General features: G+C 41.9%; 1 protein-coding gene and 1 long non-coding RNA gene across 2 annotated transcripts; one reads left to right on the top strand and one right to left on the bottom strand.

Moving 5' to 3' along the window:
• The first annotated feature begins 2,762 nt into the window (after window positions 1–2,762).
• On the top strand, window positions 2,763–26,732 carry kcng4a (potassium voltage-gated channel, subfamily G, member 4a). The gene is made up of 4 exons (XM_068313526.1): window positions 2,763–3,015; window positions 5,588–6,374; window positions 6,492–7,133; window positions 24,655–26,732. The coding sequence occupies exons 2-4, from the start codon at window positions 6,267–6,269 to the stop codon at window positions 25,525–25,527; spliced, it is 1,623 nt and encodes a 540-aa protein (XP_068169627.1). The 5' UTR covers window positions 2,763–3,015; window positions 5,588–6,266; the 3' UTR covers window positions 25,528–26,732.
• Window positions 4,092–6,622, bottom strand: LOC137594197 (uncharacterized). Its single transcript, XR_011035219.1, has 2 exons — window positions 6,220–6,622; window positions 4,092–4,224 (listed from the first exon to the last, which is right to left on the bottom strand). It is a non-coding gene; the product is annotated as an uncharacterized lncRNA (long non-coding RNA).
• Window positions 26,733–27,004: the final 272 nt, after the last annotated feature.

Below are 27,004 nucleotides of genomic sequence, written 5' to 3'. Positions count from 1 at the left end.
GGACGTGCTTTTGTTTGTGGGCTTGCATGTGCAACACATGTCTCCTATGAACCAATTAACTTGTTTGCACTTTTAAATTTTCAGTCTACAATGACAATCTAGACATAGGGTAAAGTTTGCTTCTCTTTTTGCATCCCTTTTCTCAGGTCTTTGCTCCTGTCCTTGCTCTTTCGTCCACACTTGGCAAAGAGTGTTAATCTGTCCATTCATGCTGAGAGAAAGCAAATCAAGCTAACCAAACCTTGCTCATGATCAAATACATTTCAGCACAGGAGAGCAGAAATTTAAACAGTGAGAGGAAACACTTGCAAATGAGGAAAGGTAGGATGAGGACTTTTAGGGTGAAAGGAGGAGAAAATGGAAAGAACCATCTGGGGGATCTTTACATCACCATCAGCGTGAAACCGTTTGTTCAAACAGTTAATAGTAAATAGCTGAGTGACTCATTTGTGCTCTTCTGCATGCACCTCACACCGCTGATCATCCAACCGCAGTGCCACTGCTGCTGTGGTCTCATCTCAGCCCCTCTTGCCTGTGAGGGATTAAACTGTTAATCCACCAGACTGAGGTTTGCTATTAGTGCAGACGGGGCTGCATTTCTTGGTTGTTTTCTGCTGCGTGTGTGTGTGTGTGTGTGTGTGTGTGTGTGTGTGTGTGTGTGTGTGTGTGTGTGTGTGTGTGTGTGTGTGTGTGTGTGTGTGTGTGTGTGTGTGTGTGTGTGTGTGTGTGTGTGTGTGTGTGTGTGTGTGTGTGTGTGTGTGTGTGTGTGTGTGATCCAAAGGGACACAAAAGAGTATGCTGGCGGTGGTGCAACACAAAAACCAGAACCAAGGCAGTCAGAGAATGCAACATTTTGCGACACCCCTGACTTAAAAATTTTGCCCTCACCTACTTTCATAGATCAAAGCAGTAGCTTTGATCTATGGTCTTACTCACACTGGCCTTCTCACTCATCTTTCTGTCTTATCCGGTTCCTGAGTGTTCAAAAATTGAAATTTGACTTTGACCTAATTTTCTCAAGGTCAAGGTCATCATGTCATTTTTATCCCCTTTACCGCCCGAGTAATGTGCTTTTTTGTTTCTTTTTTTTTTTAATCTGCAACGGTTGCAAAGATATTTGGTGGACGAACGATAGACCAACACTTATAATTACAATACATCACCACTTTGAAGCGGGACGTAACAAGTCTAGTTTAATGCTGCTGGACTTGTTCTCCACATGTGGTAGATCAACAGTGAGTGGGAGTTTATTTCTCCCTGCCATTTGAATGATAAGGTATAAGAAACTGAATGGATTACAAGAAAATTACATTACTGCATCGCTGAGGTGGATTGCAGGGCATCTAATCCATTCAGCTGTGACTGAAACGTCATCTCCTTTGTGAAAAAGTCAAATGACTGAGGTCTAATAGGCCGGGGTGTGTGATCAGTCTCATGTTGCATACGCTAAACAGCCCTGGGCATATGCTGTACTGAAGGTTAATGAATAATAATGGAGAGATTTAATAAAGTGAACGTCTGTGTTCTCTACACAAACACGCACCCAGACCCCCACCGCTTCAGTTTCCATTTCTACCTCTTACTAATGTGTTGTCTGCTCCGCTGGCGACCATAAGGGCCTGGACAAAGTGTTTGCTTGTTTTAGCAGCCCCCCCACCCCCACCCACACCCAGACCCAACACCCCAGGCACATGCAACCTAATGAGCTGCTTCTCAAGGACAAAGTGGGTGCGCCAAGCCATCGGACACAGATGAATCTGCAAGCGTAACAATATTTTCCTCCCTGAATTTTCACTTCCTGCAAGTTTTGTTAAGGCTCAGCAGAGGGGGGGGCTTGACACAGCTTGTGTCGATCAGGAACAGTCAGGGGTTTCTTTTAATCACTGCTGAACTTTGAGGTTTATTTACTTTTGACTCAGCTAAAAGTTTGCCCCAGTCTGTTCCTTGGCAATTAAATGCATCGCTGCCCTTTCTATGCCTGTCAGTACAAATATTATTCTCATCCCACGTGGTTTTATAAATAACACTTTTTTTCAAGAAGGCATAAAAACAGCACATCAGTTCCATTCTACAATAAATACACCTGACACGGTTTTACTCCAAATAACTGAGAAATATAACGTAACAAACAAACTTACAGTAGTCTATGTGCATTATTCATGTTCACAAAATTGTGTTTTTACATAAGTATTTTGCGGTTTCCACTAAAAAATAAGGGTGGAACCAAAATCGCTTTCCAGGTTCTCTCGCCATTATTAATTCACGAGATACATCACTTTACAGATTTTCCCTTTCTTCTTTTCGTTTCGAAATGAATTACGACAGATTATTCTCACATTTTCGACCTACTGCATGTTCACTTTTGACCGGTAGTTATTGCTTCCCGGCAGATGTAACAACTACAGTTATTGATGGTAATTGAGGAGGTTACCGCGCCCCCTGTAGCGCACGAAGCGGTCAGGTAGGACTCGTATATACACGACAACATCTCCTTGGTGTCCTTGAATTTCAGATGATCTGATGTAAAGAAGAGATGTCGAGTCAACACTTGACAGCCCCCGTCCTCCGTCAGCCCTGATAAAATGTCTTTTTCTTTCTCACACTGGCTTCATTATTGCGCCAGTGGTCGGCATTACGCGTGATCTTGAACTTGGGTCCCGGGAGCGTCCTCTGTTGCGCACCGCGGCTCAGACTCAGCCCTCCCCTGCTCCTCCTCCTCCTCCTCCTCCTCCTCCTGCAGCACTGCTAACCGAGCTGTAACGGGACACTTTCGGCACACCAAGCCTTCACTCTCTTCCATCGCCGATATGTCCAGGCAGACTCTTTGCGCGCCTTCCAGCGGCTGTTTGGATGATGCCAGACACACGCGTTCATGTTCCCGTAACATGCGGCGTTTGGGGGGTGATTGTTGACACCCTGATTTGGTGTTGAATTATCAGAAGGAACCTCGGGGCTACAGAGGGAATTCACGCCGAGCTGGTTTGGTTGTCTGGAGATGAGCGCCGGGTCGGGATGGTAAGCTCAGCTTCATAAGTTATACCGATGCCTGCCACGGGTTTTACTTCCATCTCGGTATTTGCCTGAAGTTCTAATGCTGGTGGAGTTTGTCCTGAAACGCTGCAACTTGCTTTAGGATTAGAGAAACTACACACAGCACGTTTTTGAAGGTAGATGTTTCTAAAATACGCGAGTAAAAGTGTTACCATTTTGAAATCATGTCTGAGATGGAACATATGTGAACTGCCCTGGAAGCAACATCTGATCAAAACTTTAGAGCCCCCCATCAGCTTTCTTTGTACAACATTAGTACATTAAAAACACATAAGTTCGTCTTTATCTGGGGTTAATTATAGGTCAATTCTTAGTGAGGACGGACAATTGTGTGCGTGTGTGTGTGTGTGCGTGCGTGCGTGTGTGTGTGTGAGTGCTTGCGCACGCATGTGTGTGTGTGCGTACGTGTATGTGCGTATGTTTGCTGACGCGTGTGTTCTTTTACAAGTTGGTATGAGATAGAAAGAGAGAGAGAGAGAGAGAGAGAGACAGAGAGAGAGAGAGAGAGAGAGAGACAGAGAGAGAGAGACAGAGGGAGAGAGAGAGAGGGAGAGAGAGAGACAGAGAGAGAGAGAGAGAGAGAGAGAGAGCAACTCGATCTCTTCCACCAGCTCCCAGCAAATGTTGTCACCAGTGACTCACCCATGAATATACAGTAATATTAGCACCCAGACTGAGTGGTGCATGCCCCTTTGCATGGAAAATATCAATATATGTATTTTTTAATACAGGTTTTAAATAGAAGATACTTACTCATTGGTTTCCATATTTCTATAATGTAATCACTGTTCATTGTAATGCACCTTACAATAAATACCAATCTTCATCAGTAATCGAACAAGCTGAATCTGCTGGTGGTTTCCTCAGATATCCTTCATCTCATTGGTGTCATTTGTGTCTGACTCCAGCATCCAGTTTAAACCACCTCCTTCAATTAAGGTTCCGCCAAGAAAACCCAGTCACATCCATTGGGAGAAAGAATCGATTAATAAATAGTTTATCGCGCTCTCCCCCTGTGAGGTGGAAATGAAACACCAGCATCAGGACAGATGTGATTTATTGGTTCCTCCTGTACAGGACTTTACTCTTCAGGATGTGAATCAATGATTCATGCTGGTGTGGTCGAATGCTTCAAACTCTTGTCTGTGCTGTCCAGTCACTCATCCAATAGCCCTGGGGTTACCGTGCAGAGACAGAGAGACAAATAAGCCCAGCACTGGTGACAAAAATATCTTTTTATACAATCTGTTGAGAACAAAACAAAAAGCTACTTTACTTCTGATGAATCAGAGCCCCATCTGTATGTCTGAATTACATATATATATAGTGACAGCAGAGTGATACGTGTCTTCACAAACATTTAGACCACATGCCTGTTTAAAAGTCCATAACGTCTGGAATGGCCTGTGAAGATTCCGGCTTTCATAATTTGCCATGGTGTGTGCAGAAAAGCTATCACAGCTTAACACTGATAGCAAAAGCTGGCATCAGAGAAGTGAAGGGCAACCACCCAAATGTTAGTCAGCTCTGTTGCTCATAGCTAGACGCAATAGGCAACCAAGCATTGCTTCTGATTGGATGTTTCCAACATGAAAGCCACAGAAAGCTCATTCTTATTCTTTCATCATCTGGATCCATGTCATTTAATATTTAAACCATTCTCACCTACTGTCTTTACCCTCTGGTTCCTTCTGCTCCTAATTGTCATTGTCAAAACAAACTTGCCTGAAATTTACAATCATGCAAATATTCATTTAAATAAGAATGAGATTAAATTGATGTTAAATAGTTTTTTCACTGCATGCATTTTCGACATTGTTACGGAAGCACAAAGCTGTGAAACCCATTCACTGTTTTGTTTGTTTACTGGCAGCCGGTTATCATGCATAAAGTGTAACTAAGCCCAAGGAAGAAAAACTGTACAGTAGTCATAGAAAATAAATGATGAATACAAAAGTACAGGGATTGAAATGAACCATAGCTATTTAAGGTTTTGATACACAAAGAGGCATTCTCTGACAACTAACTGTGCCAAGAAAAACATTTTGGGCCCTGTGTTTCTGTGTCTGTTGCTATGGATTGCTGCCCGTCTGCAACAGCCAATATCTCTGAGTGTAAATAACACCACAGACCTGAATATCTTTTTGTCTACTGTTTTTCCTTGAATGTTCTAACACCCACACACAGGCCGTCCTTATTGCAAATTGATTTGAGTTTAAATGCCTTCGCTATCACTTCAAGTACAGCACCGTCCACAGTGACGGGTCATTTATAGCACCAGCTGAGGGTCTTGTTGAAATTGAAGTGAATGGGGTGAAGGTTTGGGTGAAAGGGTTTGGGGGAAAAAAATTGGGGCAGGGGGGTACTGCAGTGTGACTGCTGATGTCCGTTTCTTCTTCCCTATTTTCTATCATCACTCTATTTTGTTCCTTTTATTTGCCCATTCGTGTTCTATACTGTGACCTAATCTCATTGCTTCTTTGTTTTGTTCTGAAATTTATCTTTATTTTTCTCTATCTCTCTCTCGCTCTCTTAGTGCCTGCTGCCACATTTCTCGGCCCGCCATAATCCTGATGTGGCGTCACAGAGGATCCCGTTCAGTCCCTGGACAACTCAGTGCTACATATTTGGCTCCTTTACTCATCCAGTCATCCAGGGCAGCTATCAGACACACATCATTTGTAACCCTCTTTCTAGTCAGGCTTTCTTTTTCCAGACGCTTGCTTCAAACGAGGATTACTCACTGATCAGATGCTGAATCCTGATATGACATCTGAGTCTATTATGGTTCTCTGACATTACTTTTAAAACTTATTACACATTCAATCGTGACGACAGGTTGTCTGATGCTACTCTTTATTCTCCCTTTTTGGTTTTGCCTGTGATGGTTGGAAGAGGACTCATAGTTCATATGTTGTTAGGAAAAAATCCTGGTTATGAGGCCTGAGATCAAAAAGACTTAAATATACAACTATATCCACATTCAAGTAATCTGAAACAGACCAGGGATGAGGCAAGAAATGTTTTCTCATTTGCAAGAGTTAACATAAACTGTTGGAGAGCAATATAGAAAATAGACTGCTGCGTAGTAAGACTGAACAGTCGAGTCCTTTGCTATCTCTGCACTTCTTTGTAGACTCTACTGTAGTCTCCTATAGTCTTTATTACCTGGTCTGCACTGCCTGGTCCAGAGCAGTGTGCTTCCAAATGCTGCCATGCCCATCATCAGCAACGCCAACCATGACTTCAGCAATCTGTCTGTCAGCGATGACAGCAGTCTGGATCGTATCTTTACAGAGATCCCAGAGACTGAGACGATCAAGGTATGAATAACATAATATTAACATGTCAATTAAGTGATACATTTTTGGACAAACAACTCAGACGTATTTCAGATACATCTGCTCTGGCAATGAAGCTTTTCATTGTTCACTCTCCAGGGTGTGCACTACCAGAGGGCTCAGTTCATCCGTCGGCCAGAGGACCTCGTCTCTGTCGACCATGCCCTTCTAGCGGTGATCAATGTTGGGGGAAACCGCTACACTTTCCCCTGGAGCACCCTGGAGCAGTTCCCTCTCACACGACTTGGCCGCCTCTGTGGCTGTCGGTCACCCGAGGACATTGCCAGCATTTGCGATGACTATGATGAAGCACACAAGGAGTTTTTCTTCGACCGCTCACCATCTGCCTTCAGGGTCATCCTCAACTTCTTGGCTGCTGGGAAACTGCGCCTGCTGCGAGAGATGTGCGTCCTCTCTCTGCATGATGAGCTGACCTACTGGGGAGTGGAGATGGCGTACATGGAGCGCTGCTGCAAGAGAAAGATGTACACACGCATTGAGGAGGCACATGAGCTGGAACGGCGAGAGGAGGAACGCAGGCAAAAAAATGTAATGCAGCATGTGACAGTGGAGGAGACCAGATACCGAAGGGTGATGAACTGGCTGAGGGATATGGTGGAGAATCCCCAGTCTGGCATCCCAGGGAAGATCTTTGCCTTCTTGTCAGTGATCATGGTTGCCGTGACAGTTGTCAGCTTGTGCATCAGCACCATGCCAGACCTGAGAGAGGAGGAGGACAGGGTGAGTGAGGCAATGTTTTTGCACGTTGTACATATGGCTGTGAGCCAAGTCATAATGCTAATTAAGCAATTAAAATTTTTAGCCTGAATCTAGAGTGTCTAAAAGTAATTTTTGTAGTAAGATACTGGTCTGTCATTCAGATTCAGCATGTGTAGTGTGAATGAGTAGAAATCAACCTACCGCTGTCTTGTCTTACAGTTTTTACCCGTCCAAAGACACAACCATCACATACTAACAGAGCTGCTCACAACTCATCCTGATAAGTCAGATGACCGTTATCTCTAATAGCAACCTTGTTTTCTTGGAAAATAAAATGTGGTGTGAGTACAGTATGGCAGGGCGTGTGAGCAAAGTGAAATGACTGTACGACCGCCTTAAATGTCCCTCTGGGATGTTCTTGTTAATGTGTCGGCCTTCTGTGTCCTGTGATCTGTGTCTATAGCAGCATAAAATTATGAAGCCAGAGCTGCTCACTGACGCCTGTCCGGTTGGCGTCTCTCAGTAAACACCACGCAATAATTGAATGGACTTGCTGTGCCTCACACAAAAGTCAAGCGCGTACAAAATTTGCGCATCAGTAAACACACTGTCAGTCACACAAATTTGACAAAACCTTCACATGTGTGTACTTCAAATCACATGCCTACGCACATCTGTGCACGTGTGCAGACGAGCACACGTGAGAACATGTAACAGCGATGAACTCATACGCTGTAACTGATACGGCTTACAGTTACCCTTGAGTCTTCCGTTCACTTATAACTGACCTTCTCCTCCAGTATCTCTGATTCAATTTTAATCATCTGCCCTTAAGTAAAATATCATATGCATGTATCTCAAGCGTATGCAGAGGTTGGTTGCTGCAGGAAAACTCAACACGCTTGTTCAGCAGCTGCCCCAAAGTCCTCAACAGCAGTGCCGCTATATTGATTTTGATATGAGCAGTCATAAGCAGTCAAGGATGGTGTGCAGGCTGTTCGACACTGTAGAATTTAGGAGCGGAGAAGTGCTTTCAGACTGCTAGATGAGTTGTAAAGGCTGAAGATACGATTTGAGAGCCCCTCCAAGACGAGTCCAGAAATCAGTGATAAGAACACAGATTGAGAAGATAGAGTTCAGGATTAGACAGTCCCTTTGTTTGATTCATTGAGTCCTTTAACATGCATAACTGTCTTTGGAATATCATTATAGAATATGATTAGACAAATCTGCGGAGATCCCCTACAGGGAATGAAGCACAATGGTGTCAGATGCTACTAGATATGTTTTCAGTGCAGTGATGTTCAAAACAAAAGAGGCAAACACACAGCAGATGTTCAGACACCGTGCAAGTGAATACAGATGAATGGTTTTTGTGAGTTGCGGATTCTTGACTGCTTTTCTGATGTGTCAGCAACTGTCGACTCTCTTCCCGCCCATTTGTTTAGGTTGAGTAGTGTCACATTAAATGATTTACAAAGCAAGCAATCGGGTTTGTGACGTGCAGCAAAGACTAGAAATGCTGCTCCGTTAAAAGAAAGAAAGAATTCTTTCAATTAACGTTTCAGGTCAAAATGGGACGCCACCTGGGACTGTGGATGAACAGAATTCGATGATTGGTGGCAGCATGGGAATGGACTGAGTTGGCATCTTAACAAAATGAATGTGGCTCAGTCTCTTTGCTCTGCAAGGCAACGGTATTCCTCCTCATATCAACTACTGATAGGCCAAAGCAGAGATTTGTGAATTTTATACAGCTGTGTGTGCGTTCATGCTCGTGCAGTTCAGAGTCAAATGCCTCCATGTCTCTTATGTCTTTTGAAGACAATGTGCATATGAAAGACCTCTCAGGTGTGTGTGTGTGTATGTGTGTGTGTGTGCGTGTGTGTGTGTACGCATGTGTGCTTGTGTCTCTGGCATTTCACTGCCATGAGAAGGTTCTAAGGGCTCGTTAAGTGTGTATGTTCATCCGAGCATCTCTATACATGTCAGTGCTCATTCTTGGGAACAGGATTGCAGCTCCAACCAAAGTAAACAAATCCATCTGCTGCTTTCATGATTTTATCTCTGCATGCTCATGAGTTGCTAACTGTCCTCGTATGTTTGGCTGCTGAACTCCATCTGCAGTGTCCAGTTAGCCTGCCCAAGCAGGAGTAGCAGGACTCTTGTCATCTTTAATTCACATGGTCCTGCTGTTTGTCTCGTTCTCAGGTCTGGTTTGTGCTGGGGCAGGCCAGAATTCCCCTGTCCCCTCATTATTCATCCTGCTTCTCTGCCTGCCAGTTTGGGTTAGGAGTGTGAAAGAGGAGTTAAAGTAAGTGGAAGATGGAAGAAGAGGACAAATAGAGGATATATCTTATGGAGGGGAAGAATGAGAGATGGAGTGAAATAATATGTGTCTGAGAGAATGATGGAGGAGACGGATGAAAGTAAGATTCTGGTATCAATGAAGCAAGATATAAGCAGTATTTAAATGTTTTTCCTCCCACTTGGTCCCTTCTGCCTATCTCTACATGGCTAATGCGTTCCTGGCTGTCCTCAGCTGATCTCCTTTATCAAATCATATATCACCATGAACTAAATGCTTTCAGAGGAGCCTTTATAATCAAAGTTCAGTTTCAAACTCACCCCATAATAACCATTCCAGTCCTGCTCTATCCCCTGCTGCTGGTGTGTGTATATAGTGCACCCTTGTACATTCGCGCATCTACGCTCGCGACGTCACCTCATCGCGGATTTTTGGTAGACGGTCCCATGATACCGTACTAGCATTCTATTGGCTGACGGCATACGGAAGTGCGCTATGTTCCGTGAGTCTTGGACTTACGTGAGAATAAATAGTGTTTTAAACATGATAAGAGTGGGAAAAGGTAATACAGATAGAAGGTGGTTTAATATCAGTATGGGGCGGGTTCATAAATGTTTAAATTACCATAGATAATAAGATAAATAGTTTGTCATTCTATCGCGGAATTCGTTAATTGCGTGTGGTTCTTGGAACTCATTACCCGCGAGGAACGAGGGTGCACTGTATCTCTATAACAGTCAGCTCTGCATAAAAAAATCCATATGATTCTGGTGCCACTATTATTCCTTCAGGATGTGAAACATTACAATGAGAGGCACTTCCCCATCGTGTTTTTAAAAACTAAAAGAATGACTAAAAATCTGTTACCACCCCCCTCAGAATGGTAACAGATTTTCAGTCTATGCTTATAGAAATGTGAACACACCAGTGCAATTTGTGCATCATCAGCGTTTCAAATTGAGATTTACTGTAGTCTCTAATCTTTGTGTTCAAATGTAACAAATATTTTTGATCTCCATTATTATAAAGATAAAAACAATTGACCTACTTTTAGCCTTGTCTGACACCAATGAATCAACACTTACAACTGAGATGTGTTCACCAAATGAATAACTTTAAACATCAACGGTTTTCCTCATTTGGTGGAGACAATTGGCCAATTGGAGCGGTGCGAATGAGAACTTGGCATACCTGCATACACAACTAACTTTTAAATTACACAAAGGAAATCAGTTGCAGTTGAGGACTCAGACATGCAAACACAATGTTAGGCTGAATGAGTCAAGTAAATTGAAATTAGATCAAGGTAAGTGAGTCCGGAATAAGATTTCAGTGTTCAGTGTCTTTAAACAAACTATTTCGAAATAAAGTGTTACTCCAGGCCACATGATTATCCTGAAAATAATAAAAAAATTCTTAATATAGTTAAATGTATTTTCCAATAACCTGGATGCTCAGAAATAAAGCAAATGTATTAGTGCTGTATTCCATGGATATCTGGTTATTACTTCTGTGTGTAATCCCTCTGAGTTGGAAACATGTATGATGTCTTTTGTCTGCCTGTATCTGTCTTTACCTTCATGTTCATTAGATACATTTCTACCATCACCCCTGTTCAAATGCATGAACAACCACAGTGATCTCTGGCAAGATGGCAGTTGTATGCAGTTTTAGCCCTGCAAAATGAGAAAGTCTTAGCAGGAATTAATAAGCCGTACAAATGTACTTCTTGTTGCTGTAAAAACGTCCAAAAGTCCATGGACGAGAGCTAATTTTCTATACACGGTCTAAGTTATAAAAATATTCCTTCTACATCCACTGTCGTTCATTTACTGCATTCATGGCTAAATGTTATACTCTTAGCAAGTGCCAGTCAGATTCATGCCTTTAATATTCTCACCGAGGATTTTCAGACAGGCTCATCAGATTTGCTCTTCTCCTCTTAATTCACTTGTACTCTGGCCCGGGGAGTAATTGAAGGGGCCTTGTTATTTTCTTGGTGCCATAAATTGGGATTTTCAGTTCAATAATTACAGCCCAGGGCAACAAACCTGAAGACAGGGTAAGAGACACAGGATAGCAGAGTGCATGAATTAATCCACAGAGTGTGAAGTTTTACCATGTTTTCTGTTTGACTAATCGCTTCTTCCCAAATACAGACATGTCAATAATCTTATTGAACCACGAAACCAGTCCAGAAAGGCGATTACAGAGAGGCTTGATCGGTCTGTGGCTTTCTTATTCTATTAAGAGACAAAAAATCAACCGAAGGGACAGAATGAGCCAGAGATAATGTCTATTGTGATGTTCTTAGGGGAGATAAGGTAATCCTTTGTATTAGAGGGGAAATAGAGGAGTGTAGGTCATGGGGAGGGAGTGGAAAATAAAAAAAATGTAAAAGCGGAGGATGTAAAAACTAAACCAACCATGACCCCCATCTCTCTCTCTCTCTATCTCTCTCTCTCTCTCTGTCTCCCTCTCTCTCTCTCTCTCTCTCTCTCTCTCTCTCTCTCTCTCATCATTTCTCCTTTCTTGTTCAAAGTTAAACAATGACTTTAACTGAGTAGATAAAGAAGAATGACTTATTTGTCTTTTTAAAAGAGTGCAGCCATGACAAAATCCAAATTTCTATTGTCCATTTTCACACATGAAGAGCATTTGTAAAAAACAAAATTGAATGAATGTCACAGATCAATCGAGTATCCAAGATGTAAAAGATGGTTGTTTTTGGTCCTGAAGTGCTACTCACAAAATCAAAAGACAAGAGAAGCCAAAAAGCAAAATATTAACTTCCACCTGAAAAGGTCGGTATCTGCTCTCGGTATGTTGCTCGCTGCTGATTGGATAAACACATTTATTGTTTTGTTTTTTATGCTTTTGATTTGTTGTGTTTTCTGTTTGTTGCCTTGATTTGTACTTTGGGGGTACCATACTTCTCTTTTATTCCCAATTAAATATCTGAATGTCGGGATAAATGTTCAGCAAAGGTTCTTACTTTAGTCTAATTATAGAATATTTCATAAATACGAAGTCTCAAAGTTGTCTTTCATGTTCACTGAAAAAAAGGTTATTTGTGAGGCTCAAATTGAGCATGAAAAGTTCCAAGCATTTAATCTGAATCTCTTTTTGTACTGATTTAGGAAAGTGAATTGTGACTGTGACCCAGCATTTGCTTCATCTATGGAGGACTATGGAGAACTAATGGAAGAATATGTAAATATAGTGAATGTTTTGAAGGCCTTTCTCATTATGGTTAACAGATCTCAAATATGAACACTACTCTACAACCATGGAAAATATCTGAAACCTTTTTCTAAATGAAATTAATGTTGTGCATTAAATATGTGATCATAAGAAGTCCCTTCAGTAGGGTAACACCTATTTAACAGACAGTTTGAGGGGTGAGGATGATCGGTTCTGAGATAGCGGTCTGAAACTATTAGTCCCCTATTAGGTCAGTTACAGTGAAAACTCATCTCTCTTTAGGACAGACTAGAAGTTGAATGTCTGATGCTGATCCAAGGCAGCATTCTTGTTTGCCACATGAGCTGAATCCTATTTCCAATATAATTAAACAGAAGTAAGAAAATGACCAGGAAGAATTGTGTCCTTTGTTTTGATAGGTCTGTTTGTTATATCACCAACAGCCAGATGCTAAAAACAGAGCTTGTTCTCTTTTCATTGTGAACCAATGTCCGCCTTCTTTGACAATTATTTGGAGAAGATCATAGTGTTTGCTGTGGAACAAAGTAATTTCTGGCTGTGTCTTCTGCTTCTTAGCTGCACAGAATTGTGTTTTGCAAATCAACAAAACCAGTTTCGGCATTTATTCTCTCTGAAAGGGAGTTGTGATTAAACAGTTGTGATTGTCTCTGTTTTGACTTGAATACAAGGAAAGGAGTTTTTCCCCGAGGTGCAAAGCCACATGAAGCAATATGGTCCACAGTCTGATGTGAAAAAAAAAGAGTTCTTTGTTAACGTGATGCAGTGGTAAAGCTTCCAGGCTTTCAAGCACATATAGTGTATTTCTTTAAAGTAATTGAAGTTCTCGCATTGGATGGGAAAACATATGAACATGCAGAGCTATTCATTTTGTGTATGTGTGTGACAAAGTCAAAGTCACCACCGCTACCAAGCCAAGGAGATGAATTAGCATCATCCACCATGAAAGTCCCTTAAAAATGGAACAATAGTTGGACAAGAATTAATTCCTTATGTTCCATATTTCAAGTCCACCCTGCCCATAATTCAAACTAAGTTAAATGAACTTTAGTGAAAAAGGTTTGTTAGTTCAGCATGGTGAGACTGAGGCTGGCAGCCAGTCGGTGCAAATGGTAGTCAAGGAAAGCAAATAAGACTAATGCTAAGTATGGTGGGGTGATGCAGAAAAGGGGTGGTTTACCCATTGGATCTCTCTCTCACAGACACTCACACACACACACACACACACACACACACACACACACACACACACACACACACACACACACACACACAAGGGAGAGCGAAAGCTGACATTACATTGGTTACAGATGACCTTATGATTAGAACAAGTGTGACTAATCATGATGGAAAAGATGTTTGAGACAGTTAATGGTTGTGTGTGTGTGTGTGTGTGTGTGTGTGTGTGTGTGTGTGTGTGTGTGTGTGTGTGTGTGTGTGTGTGTGTGTGTGTGTGTGTGTGTGTGTGTGTGTGCCTACATACATGTGAGTCCTTCAACTCCAAACCTCATTTGTTGCTATAATGGGTTACAACTACAGTATATAGGATAGGATCTGTGTAAATTTTACATATCCTGAGGACACAGGAGGATGTGTAGCTTTATGCTAATTACCAGAATCCATTAAAAAACTACTTTACACGTGTGACTGCACACACACACCAATAATTACCATCCACATATATTTTCCATAATATTTGTAAAGGCATGTAGGTATTCAATTTGACCGTATCAGTCTGGAGCAGGTTTCATGCCTATTGTAGCCTATCTGCTTATGAGCTGTTTTCTCACTGATGTGCTGCATGGCTGCCAAGCAGGATTATGGGAGAGAACTGCAAAGTATTAGGTGTTTATTCTGTCTGTGCCAGAATGGGATTGTACAGCACAGCATAGACGTGAAGTAGCCTCTTGGATTTAAATGTGTTAGTGCTGGGGATAGTTGCTGATGTCATAATAAAATACTGCTTTCACAGTTGGGGAACTTTGGTTGTTAAAACTGTGCTCTTTTAAAATTGTGAGACTTTAAATATATGTTAAATGTACCCGTTCATGTACTTGCAAGGATTTGTGGGATGACGGTTTGATGAAGGATGTCAGGAAAGGTAATAGAGTGCTACAAATCAGGTTTTGGGGCTCTCTGAACAGAACACTCTTTTCAAATTAGATCTGAGTCATTTTCAGATGTGGGCTCAAGTCTATGTGTATCCATATCCAATTTCTGGATGCACAGTATGAATGTGATGGATAGGAATAAGATATAAATTCATGTCATCATCAGCAGTGCACTTGAAAAGAGAAGAACAGACAGATGACAAAAAGAATTCAGATCAATTCAGATTCTGCTTGCAAACAACTGATGCAGTGTTTGTCCTCCTCCAGAGCAAAACTTTATGCATTCAGTCACTACTCTTGTGTCCATTTTGGTTTGAATCCTGGAGCTGTCTCACCAACATGATTTGTTTTATCTGTGGTGACACAGATGGCTTGTGTGAAAACATAGAGACAGACAATTTCACAGTAGCACTCAATACAGGTCACAGCCACAGTGTGATCCATCAATTCTGATTGTAAATAAACAACAACCTGCGTGACAAGAAAGTAGCTTAAGGCTCTTGATGTGCAAAAAAAAAAGATTTTTAAAAAATCACTCACACAACCTGCCAACAAATATACGAAACAAATCTCTTTGTGTATCATTGCTGATTTTCAGAAGCAGATGTAGACCTAGCAACAGATCAGGAATGATTAACATGGAACAGCCAGTGTCCAGAACTGGAGAGCACACCTGGTTGCCTACCAGACTAGTCAAGAGAGGCACAGGCAGGGAAACTCAGAGAAGTCCTGCAAGCAGACGTTGATCAAGAGGTAAAACAATTGTGGCCATTATATGAAATGCTACCTAATATACAAAACACACACTTCACAGCCGCTCCATTACCTCAAGGTTAAACAACGGCACAGCAGGTCCCCATTCATGCAAATTACCCTCTAGTTAATGCAGTACATCGGATTTTTGAGCCATCTGCAGAAATCAAACTCCCCTCTTCATGATGTAGCTCCGCTCCATCTCAGCCAAAATCAAACACATTTGGACTTTGACTCTTCAATCCTCTAATGCCTGCAGCAAATATGTGTACGTATTTTCCGTTGTCTATTTATGCAACAAATTGCTGAAAAATAACAAAATATGGAGTTCATTGGTACCACAGCTTGCATGGTGTTCACGGCTGTGCGCTTGAGTGCAATGCTGATGTACTAATACTGCAGCAACTTCAGTTTATTGATACAGTATAGAGACTTTAGAGTATAAACCTAGCAGAGGATGTTTTTCGATAACTTTGTAGTAAAAAGACTGGGTTGTATTTATTTACATTTTTGAGTTTACATACAGTACGTATTTTTTTTATATATATTATATACTGTTATGGGCGGCACGGTGGCGCAGTGGTTAGCGCTGCTGCCTCACAACACGGCGGACCCGGGTTCGAGTCCCGCTCTGTGCAGAGTTCGCATGCTCTCCCCGTGTCTGCGTGGGTTCTCTCCGGGTTCTCCGGCTTCCTCCCACCTCCAAAAGCATGCGCTTCAGGTTGATTAGCCGGTCCCAAATTGACCATAGGAGTGAGTGTGTGTGTGAATGATTGTTTGTTTCTATGTGGCTCCGCGGTACACTGGCGTCATGCCCGGAGTGTCCCCCGCCTCACGCCCTGAGACTGCCAGGATAGGCACTGGCTACCCCGCGACCTGCGTTAGCGGATTAAGCGGGTTGGAAGATGAATGAATGAATGAATATATACTGTTATGATCCCCAAAGAGAAATTACGAATGCACACTAGTTTGTTAATTATATACACTGCCCGGCCAGCTTTGATTGCGGTGTGCATTTGCCACGGCATTGTTTCGACAACCTCGTACAACGTCACATTTATTTCTGTCCAGAATTGCATAAATTTTTAGCCGAGTTCTTGTGTTGACGATAGGAGTCAAACCACTCTGCAAGGTCTTCTCCAGCACATCCCATAGACTTTGAATGGGGTTAAGCTCAGGACTGTGGGGGCCAATTGATGTGTCAAAATGATTCCTCACGCTCCCTGGACCACTCTTTCACAAGTAGAGTCCGATAAATTTTGGCATTGTTGTCCTGGAATATGATTGTGCCATCCAGGAGAAAAAATCCATTTATGGGATAGCCTGGTCATTCAGTACATTCAGATACTCAGCTGACTTAATTTTTTTGCTGAATAATATTGCTGAGCCTAGACTTGACCAACCGAAGCAACCCCTGATCATAACACTGCAATTTGCTTATTGAAACCCAAACGGTGACTTTTTTTTTGGCCGGGCAGTTTATACAGTATTATTGTGTACAGGTTCCTGTAATACACACAACCACACTCAAGGGGGCCTGTAAGCATGCAATGGGAGGAAGAGTTGCGGGCTGCTTCTTCTTGGTGCGCCCCAAATGAGAAGCCTGTGTGGGGGACGTCGCCTTGCTCAGGGGCACCTCGGCAGTGCTCTGGAGGTGAGCACTGCTGAGTGCTCACCTCCACTGTCATCTCACACTCTGGGTGTTTTTGGGCGGGAGTCTGATTTGAATATTGAATATTTACGTTGATGTTCAGTCCCATTTTTGTCCCTCCTTCAGCCCACTGCATAACTGTTTAAAAACCAAATTTTCTAAGTGTGTGTGTGTTTATGTGTATATACTCACACATGTGCATGCATCTATTGCTTCAGATGTCACCTCGTCTTTCGATTCAATCTCATCGTCTGATTTTGTAATCCTCCCTTTCCCTCTGCCACACTTTGTGGCTATCTATTCTTACTCTTCTTTTGTTGTATCTGTCTCCCCACACTTTCATTATTATCCTGTAGGGTGTTTGTGCTTAAACAAGCTGTCTTGGTCAGTGATAGCACACTTGACAGTCTGTATCGCAGCTTCAGATAAAACTCTCACATCCACTGTGCTGTGGATGTCATTGTGCTGTTAAACTTTAATGTAAATATACAGTGTAATCTGATGAGACATGCTGTACTATTATCAAACTGTGATATGTTGTCAAGTGCAGTGCAATCAATCAGAAATAAAGGGCTGCAGCGCTTCAGTGTCATCATGTGGACTGTACTGTTGAAATGAAGGCAGTTAAGGTAAGATGATCGAAACCTTTTCTGAGGAGTAAGGAACGAGTTCATGCTGGTTTGCGTTGTCAGCTACATTGACTAGTCTGGGTTGAGTTTACACACACAACGTATGTATTCCAAAGCATTTTACATAATGAAGATATATTGTACACCTGACAGAACTGTGGGACTAAACAAGATTTTATTGTAAAATAAAAGTGAGAACTTTTAAATGGCAGTAAGTGCTTCTTTGCAGATTGGTTGACTGGATGTTTCTCTTTTTAATAATACATTGGCAGTGAACTGTTGCTAACAACCCCTGACCAGTGTCGTTGTGTGTGCATTTGAGCGTGTATAGAGCTATCAAGTCACTGGAGAACAGCCTGATGATGGATGCAGGTGTCATATAATACAAGCCTTTCAATAACACTTGACTAGTGTTTGATGTGCAGTATTTCAGGTTAAGGCCATCAAAGTCGTGTTCATCCTAAACCTCTTAATCTTTATCCATGTCTTTCTATCTCATCCGTCCCCTCCCTCCTCCTCTCTCTTCTCTCTAGAACTCTTATGAGTGCAAAGTCAGTACAGAAGCATAGATAAATTCAGTGTTGCAAATTAGGAGGGCAAGATAAAGTTGACTGAGAGGAGAAATCTCTGTTTGATCCTTTTTTGTCCATCCCTTTGGGTTTTTACTGAGGGAAGAATGCCCCGAGAGAGGCAGATGAATAGAGACAGAGACAGATTTGAAGACATACTGTAAGAGAAGCACAGAATAAAGTTACAACAACACAACACAGAGCATTACCAAAGGCTATGATCAATTTTCTAATTGCAGTTGAGACTCTTGCACTGGTTTGAAAGACACACTTACTTGCATCTCTTACGACAATGTTATTTCAGTTCCATAGGAAGAGTTAATCTAATTACTGAGCTGAGGACATTGACCTGGCCATCATCTGATCCATAAGTGAGGAAAATGCATTTATAATTCAAATCTATAGAAGCTTTCTCTTGTCCAACAACAAAGAAGGATTGTTAAGACATGTTGAACACAAAGTGGTCTGATGCTGAAGTATCCAGCAGCTCTCACTGCACAGTGGTGAGATGACAGGCAATGGCAGCAGTACTCATCACATTCCAGACTGAAAAACTTTGTGGTTACCTTCAACCCTTCTTTAAGAGTTGCTACTAAACATTTAGCATTTATGTAACTTAATGGAAAACAAGATGTGCGTGATTTTGTTTTCTGTTTCATATGTAGCTGCCACTATCAATGAACATCAGTTTTCTCTATTTTTCTCCGTATGTGAATGCACCATGTCTGTTTTGATTCAGCATCACTTTCAGCTCCAGTCTGTTAAGTCATTCTGATATTAAATTTGTATTGACATTAGATGGAGACATCCATTTAGTACCCCCGCCAAGAAGATGAAGTTTTTTTGCTAGTGTTGGTTTGTTTCCAGGTAGCTACTCACAGCAGTCTGAATTATGAATGAGTTTATTTTTTGAGAAGTATGGTGCAGCTCAGAAAAAAATCTAATAGATTTTGGTGGTGACCCAGATCATCATCTGGGCCCAGAATTTCTATGCCCACAAGTTCAGCATGCAGACTACTTGTAAAAAACAAAATAGTAATAAATGAAGGGGGTAGAACATTTCCTCATTTCCTGGACTTAAGCTGAATGTTGGCTTGTAGCGTCAACATCTCATTTTCCCTTTCAGAAGAGTTCAGGAGATGTGAGTGCACCAACCTCAGCGTCTTCTTGAAACGGATAGCACATGAATGTAGCTGTGACTGGCTTGATCAGGGAAAAGTCTTGAAAGTGTCAAACAGACGATTGCCAATCTGCTCTGTGTAGTGTGCACTTGCCTAGCATCACCAGCTCCAATGCTTAGTTCCAAATCAACTTTGAGGACATATGTCACATCTTTCATTGGAAAGCGTGAATTATTTATTAATTAATGGAGTCAGCTGTTTCAACGAACGCCTCTTTTAGCATCTCTACGGCTTGGAAGGACTAATTGTTCTTCACAATGAGGTGGTGGCTTTTGTTTCTGAAGTTGGATGTGAAAAAAAAAATGACTGCTGTCTGCTGTGCTGGAGTGTGGCAGGAGGCGGGGCCAAACTGGTGGGCGGGGCCTCGTCGCCACACCTGTTCCTCATTTCCACACCTGTACCAGATCAGGCTGATTAGCCTGAGGCTTTTTAAACCGCCTTGTCCTTTGGTTCGGCGCCAGTTTGTTTTGTACGTTTTCCCACCTCTTGTTCTTCTGTCTTTCCTGGATTTTCACTGATGATTAAACTATGACTGAAAGCTTCTCCACTGGTGTTCTGCGTATGGGTCCTAACCTCCACATGGCAGCTTCATGTGTCCATGTGCGATCGAGTGGTCTCACCCTTGATCTATACTCATCCCCTTAGAAATGGCTGGGAAGAATACCCTTGAACTAACTGAGCGTTAGTTACAGTCGAATACAAACCTACAAAAGTAGATTCAGAAACCTACAAGTGAAATGGGGTTTTGATTATTTCCTTGTAACATGACAGCATCACAACTCCGTAAGATTGGCAATAGATAGCCATAGTCAGTATACAAACAAATTCAGATATGATCAAATACTACTGACTCATGGACAAGCCAGGAACTATCCACCAATGTGTCCTTGACAAGTGCAAAGACTCAGGATGATAGCTGTTGAATTACTCGTCCTGTTCAGCTAACTGCTATCACAACCAGCAACAACATGACTGCACTTGTCAGTCAGCCAAGGCGTGTGTTTGACATTTCATAATTAACCTAATGAAGCAGCTTTTTAAGTCGCTTATTAGATTTATCAGACGTGTAACTGTTTTCACTTTCATTGGATTGTGTGTGTGTGTGTGTGTGTGTGTGTGTGTGTGTGTGTGTGTGTGTGTGTGTGTGTGTGTGTTTTGGAGAAGGAAATGAGCACAACATTAATTAACATTAGATGAGGACCGATTCTGTCTGTTGGGGGATTAGAATACTCATTGGGGTTAAACTGTGTTTACTTCATCTCTTTTAATGGGTGAGACATATCATTTCTGGTGGTAGGGTTATTACAGGAAGAGTATTGTATTCTGTTTTTCATTTATGATACATCCCCCACACATTACCCTTATTGTACTAACCACAAAATCTGTTGGGCTTGGATTTTCTAATTATTTATCAACTAAATAAAACCTAATAGAAAAGTAAAGTAGCAATTCTAATAAACTGTGGTTCAGTATGATTCAAGATTATCAGATGTCCATTTAATATGGAGATATTCTCCACATTACTAGCTATACATTTTCCTCATTCATCCAGAGGTATCATGATATGCATTACAGATGTAGCATTTACATATTAATGCTTGGGGATATATACTTTTTTTTCTTTCTCTGCTGTTGTGTTACTCTTTGAAAAGAAAAAAGCTGTAGCAACAGCGCAATACCCTCACCCACGGTCACTTCAAATATTCCTAGAATGTTTATGTTGACTCCCCCATTGCTTTGTCTTAATGTGACAGTGAGATGTGTTAATACGGACAATGATGTTGGACAGCACTGGAGACAGCTGCTGGGGTGAGCAGTGTCTGTGTTGAAATGAGCTGTCACCGACATTAGTTCCAGAGAGAGTCGTACAGAGGAGATAAGGTCAGGGAGACAGTGGGCATTGTGGGAGGTATTGTGTGTGAATATCTCTGTGTGTTGGAAAGAGAGAGAGCAACAGAAGTGGAGAGCTTCTAACTGTAACAAATGGCCTATCATGCGGAGGGTGACAATGATGTTGCAAAGCCTTGATGGCCCTAATGTCAGCAGGAATGAGACAAAGAGCAGTGAAAATGGGAAAAAACAAGAGATAGATGTGAGAGACGTAGCATGCCGGCACTTTTCCTCCAATTTTGTAAATGCTCACAGCATAAGGAATAAATATCCCCCAGCCTGCCCTTCAGACCTCCAGAGGAATCATGGAGTGTTCAAATGGTTCCACATCTTACTGTGTGGGCATTGGCAACTACTACCTGTTATTCTGGACAAGTATGCCTTGATTAAAGTCTCACTTTCTTTAACAAGCAAGAAGTAAGAAATTATTTTATTTTATTTTTTATTACAAGTGAATCAAGTGACCATGCCAAATGTGAATTACCTTACTTTTAGTGATCCACAGATCCACAGAGCATTGTTATGTATACTGACTATAGCCACAGTCAGTATACAAACATGCAGAAAGATGTTCCAGTAAGCCTGCCTACATTGCACAAAATGACACTTAACAACAGGCTGGTGTGTGAAAGGAGCGTTTAGCAACTGAAAAGACAATTATGTCCTCTGGTATTTGGTCGAGACCTAAACAGAACTCAAATCAAGTTGGGTATTAGACTTTCATTCATCTGATGCTCCATGTCTGCATTTGTGAGCAAGTATCAGCTTTCTAAGATGTACTCCTGAATAACATTTGAAGGAAACCAAAGGGGTGATTGAATCAGAGTCCTATCACTGAAATTCTGAGAGAATAAAAAACTGGATGCATGCAGAGGTTTTACAGTCAATGCATGAAGAACATGTCCCTCGGTCAAATTTGATACAAACTGCATGTATACTCAATACAGCTTTAGAAATTATGCAGATACAATATTTTATGTAGGAACAAAGTGAAAGGCTAAGAGTCACACTGGGATGAGACTGGGTGCAAAAAGATGCAAGTGATAAATGAGAGTGGGAGGAATGGGGCTCAAGAGTGAGGGATGCATTATGCATAGAGAAACAGTGGGGCCAGTTGTATTTCACTTACAGGAACACCAAATGAATAGATTTCAAGCATAGAGAGGGTGGTATGAGTGGCAAACAGAGGACGACGGATGAGAAGGAGGGAGTCCAGTGAGGGTGATGGAGGAGAAAACAGAATGAGTGATGAGAAGGTAGCAAAAAGGCATCGGGAGAAAGTGAGGGCGTTGAAGAGAGAAAAGAATGATGAGGAAAAAGGAAAATAGATGAGACACACATTAGCATACAGAAAAATGCAGAATGTGCAATGAGGATAATAGAGAAAATAGGAAGAAGCTGAATGGAAGGCCTGAGAGAACACATTTATTATCGCACACTGCCAAAAAAATGCATAGTTACTACAGACAGAAAATCCAAAAATAGATACCAGAGTAGATTGTCCTGACCCACCCTGTCTTATGTTATTAAAGCGTTACAAAGTTGAACCCCTAAAGCAGTACTGGTCGGCTAACACTAAATGCATCTGTAATTGTCGGCTATAGTAAGAGTATTTATGAGGACCTTCAAATATGTTCTCAAGAATTATGTCAGTTTTGAGGGGAAGCACATTGGTGCAGTAGCACTGTTGCCTCACAACAAAAAGGTCCTAGGTTCTATTCCATCTTGGGCATTTCTGGACAGTTTGCTTGCTCTCCCCAAGTCTGTATGGGTTCTCCAGCCTCCTCCCCCCACCAAAGACAGCTCCGATGAATTGGATGCATTAATTGTCCGTAGGTGGGGCCCTGCAATAAGCTGGCAACTCGTCCAGGGTGTACCCTGTCTTTTGCCTGTAACCATTTGTGGAAGACATGATAGGCCATGTCTACACGTAGCCGGATTTTTTTGAAAATGCAACATTTTTCACCCCACATAGAAAAAAATTCATGTAACAACGTTTTTGAAAAAATCTTGTCCGCACATGACCGCACAGGTGCGTTGATCAACACGTTTATAAGCAGAATAACTCTGAGAACGACAGGAGAGAGGACCGGGATGTGTGGACATTCACGCCGTTCCTCCTGGATGATGACCTCCATCAAAGAGTTCTCAGCAGGAAGTTCTTCCAGCAGGAAGCGCGTCCCGGTCTGACACAGAACTGGCGGCGGCATCCTCGGCGAGGAAAGTAAATGAATGAATAAATAAATGTATCTAAACTTTATTACACATAAAAAAAGAAACAGACGAACAAATATGCACCTGTCAAGCATGTTTATCAATGCCACTTCGATGTGAAGCTGCTTTTTCGTCAGAAAATAGCCGGTTTTAACTCCGTCCATTCCGTTTGTATATGTAGAGATGGGTCACACACACCAAACGTCACAGCAGTTTTTGTAGTAGGGAGACGCCCCTGCATACCCAGCGTTTTCAAAAAACTTCACTTTGGCCAGCGTTTTTGAAAAGTTGAGTTTTCGTTCTGGATATTTGTGTTGTCGTGTGGGCGGAAGGTGTAACCGTAAGAAAAAATTTGCATTTTCAAAAAGATCCGGCCTTGGATAAAGACAGAATTAAATCTTCAGTTTTTAGAAATGGTTGCTGTTTGATCAGATATAGGTGAACAGGAAGTAGCCTTTTGTTCAAATATGTAGAAACACTCAACAATACACATGTACTGCAGTAAGATTTTTATTTTTTACATAAGAGCAGAAGCAATAAATGTGTGTAATCAGTAGAAAGGGGGAAAATGAGATGATTTGTGGCCGAGCTCTGAAGAGGTGGGTCAGTACACAGCAGATGTTTGTACTACAACTGTTTTTTTGATTATTGTATATTCTCCCCCTTGATACTCAAGTTACAGGGCAGATTTTCTGTTAAAGCTCCAACCAAGAGTCATAATCTTGGAAACCTTCAGTAATAAAATAATTGATTGACTGTGACAGTCTTATCTATCAGAGCCGTGGTGGTAGCTTTAGCATACTAAGTGCCTGAAGCTCATGATTTATTTATGACTAGCAAGCATGATTTTCTGACCTCAGGATGTTTGTTTCTCCTCTTCTATTTCTCACATTTTCACCTTTCCCCTTACTGCATTTGTCTTGCTCCTTGTCGACTCCTACTCCTCTCATTCTCAATCTCTGTCTCTGAATCCCTCTTCTCTCTCCAATACCTTCTCTTCTCTCTCTACCTCAGGGTGAATGTTCCTCCAAGTGCTACAACATGTTCATCATAGAGACGGTGTGCGTGGCGTGGTTTTCCCTGGAGTTCCTACTGCGCTTCATTCAGGCCCGCAGCAAGCTGGACTTCCTCCGTGGGCCGCTCAACATCATCGACGCCATGGCCATCCTGCCCTACTATGTGTCTCTGGTCGTGACAGATGAGGACCCATCCTTGGAGCACGACAGGCCAGGAGGAGGTAAGGGCTACCTGGACAAGCTGGGCCTGGTGTTGAGGATTTTGCGAGCCCTGAGGATTCTCTACGTGATGCGTCTTGCCCGCCACTCTCTAGGTCTGCAGACATTGGGGCTAACAGTGAGACGCAGCACTCGGGAGTTTGGCCTTCTCCTACTTTTTCTCTGTGTGGCTGTCACTCTTTTTTCTCCACTTGTCCATCTGGCTGAGAGCGAGCTCACAGGTACCCATGACTTCAGTAGCATCCCTGCCTCCTACTGGTGGGCCATTATTTCCATGACGACCGTAGGCTATGGCGACATGGTACCAAGGTCCATTCCAGGACAGGTTGTAGCGCTCAGCAGCATCCTCAGTGGGATCCTTATCATGGCGTTCCCCGCTACCTCCATCTTCCACATGTTCTCTCGCTCCTACCAAGAGCTCAAAATGGAACATGACCGATTGTTCAAAGAGGAGTGTGCAGCAGCTGCAGCTGCTGCTGCTTCTGGGGAGCTGCAGGAGATAGGAGGTGGAGGGGTGGGGGGCAGCACAGCTCCGCCCGGGCTGGGATTTCATTTAGACAAAGATAGTGTACACTCACTCGAGTCTCTGATAGGGAAAGACAGCGAATCCGAAGGAAATAACAACCACAACCTGCCTGCAGCAGCTTTTTAAACACCACTTACTGACTCAACACTAAATTCCCAAGATGTGAGAACACAAAACTTTGTGTTGCAATAAAATTACTGCAAATTACCAAATGTTCTCCAAATATTAAAAGGCAAAACTCCCCATAAGGATCAGAGCGGAGGTATTTATGACGGACATTAATCAGAACTGGACAAGAACAGAACTGGTCTGCTTTAATGGAGTAAAAATGTGGACTCTACGGACATTGTTTAAACTGTTTCAATTGGATGGTCCAGTTTGTCTGACCGGAAAATCAATATTAGTAACTGGCTGCTTCCATAAACATGCAATATTCAATCCAAAGTTGCTTTTCCTTCCACTGTGAAAATACTTAAAAGCCTAACTGCAACTTACATTTTCATTGTCATATCTTTTTAATATTTTGCCTACAGTATGACCTAAAGTGTACTCTTTCTACCATGAATTCAAAGACATCCTCATCTTAGTTTATTTTTGACAAGCTTGAAGCCATGTTCTGAGAAGAAATATAAACAAACTAATGTATGATGTATATCTCTCTCTCATTTATGCACAATATGCTTGGGAAGTTTGTCCATACTCTACCGTGAGCTTTGTTAAACCGTGTGAAGTACAACAGAAGTTATGAGGAAATAAAAGAATTGTGAAAGAGGGGTGTTTGTGTTGTTGAGAAAGGATGTGATAAGCGCTAACTATCATAACATGTACTTTGCAAAGATGCAAATAAAAGATCTAGTAATATGAGACAAATCCTCTCTCTGGATTGTTGGGTTTTTTGGGGTATGTTCAGTCTAATCTCCTTTGCTGGTCCAGGGTGCTCAATCAGACTCCTGCCACTAACAATACTGACACAACAGTAGAGTACACAACAGTAGAAACAGCTGTCGGAGCTAAACACGCACATCAGTATTTGGTTGACTGCAATTTTGTGATGCTGGAAGGGCTACATTTTACTTCAAATCTGCAATTCATCAGTGGGCATCTTTCTATAATGATTGTTGCTCAAATTTACATTTTCAAGTCACGGATTAAGGAATCTTTGAATCTTTTCATGTTAATTCATGGGGTGGCCCCAAAACCAGGTGGGATCCTCTCCTTTTCTTGAAAGAATCACATTGACATCCAAGAAAGCCATGGAGGCATGCGAGGACATGCCATCTGTGGTTGTAATCTGGATTAAAGTTTGGATTAAAAGCAGTGTCAGAAACTCAGCTTCATCCTGTTGCTCTTCATTTGACTTTGCTTTCTCTTCTCACCACAGACTGTCAGTTATTCCGATGCAATCATTTTTCACAAACTGTGGCTTCCAATGACCATATTGCGTTCACTTTCACCAGCTGTAGCTATGGTAAGATTTATATATACTGTATCAGGAAATCTGTAATCAGAACACATGACACAGAGGACATTAATCCCAATCTGATTTTGTTTTTCAATACAATTAGATATAATGTATGACAAACATTAAAGGTATTATCCATCT

The sequence above is a fragment of the Antennarius striatus genome, chromosome 4, assembly GCF_040054535.1.
Source record: "Antennarius striatus isolate MH-2024 chromosome 4, ASM4005453v1, whole genome shotgun sequence".
Lineage (NCBI taxonomy): Eukaryota > Metazoa > Chordata > Actinopteri > Lophiiformes > Antennariidae > Antennarius > Antennarius striatus.
Note: the sequence above shows the minus strand (reverse complement) of the source record. Positions and strands in the feature narration are given on the sequence as shown.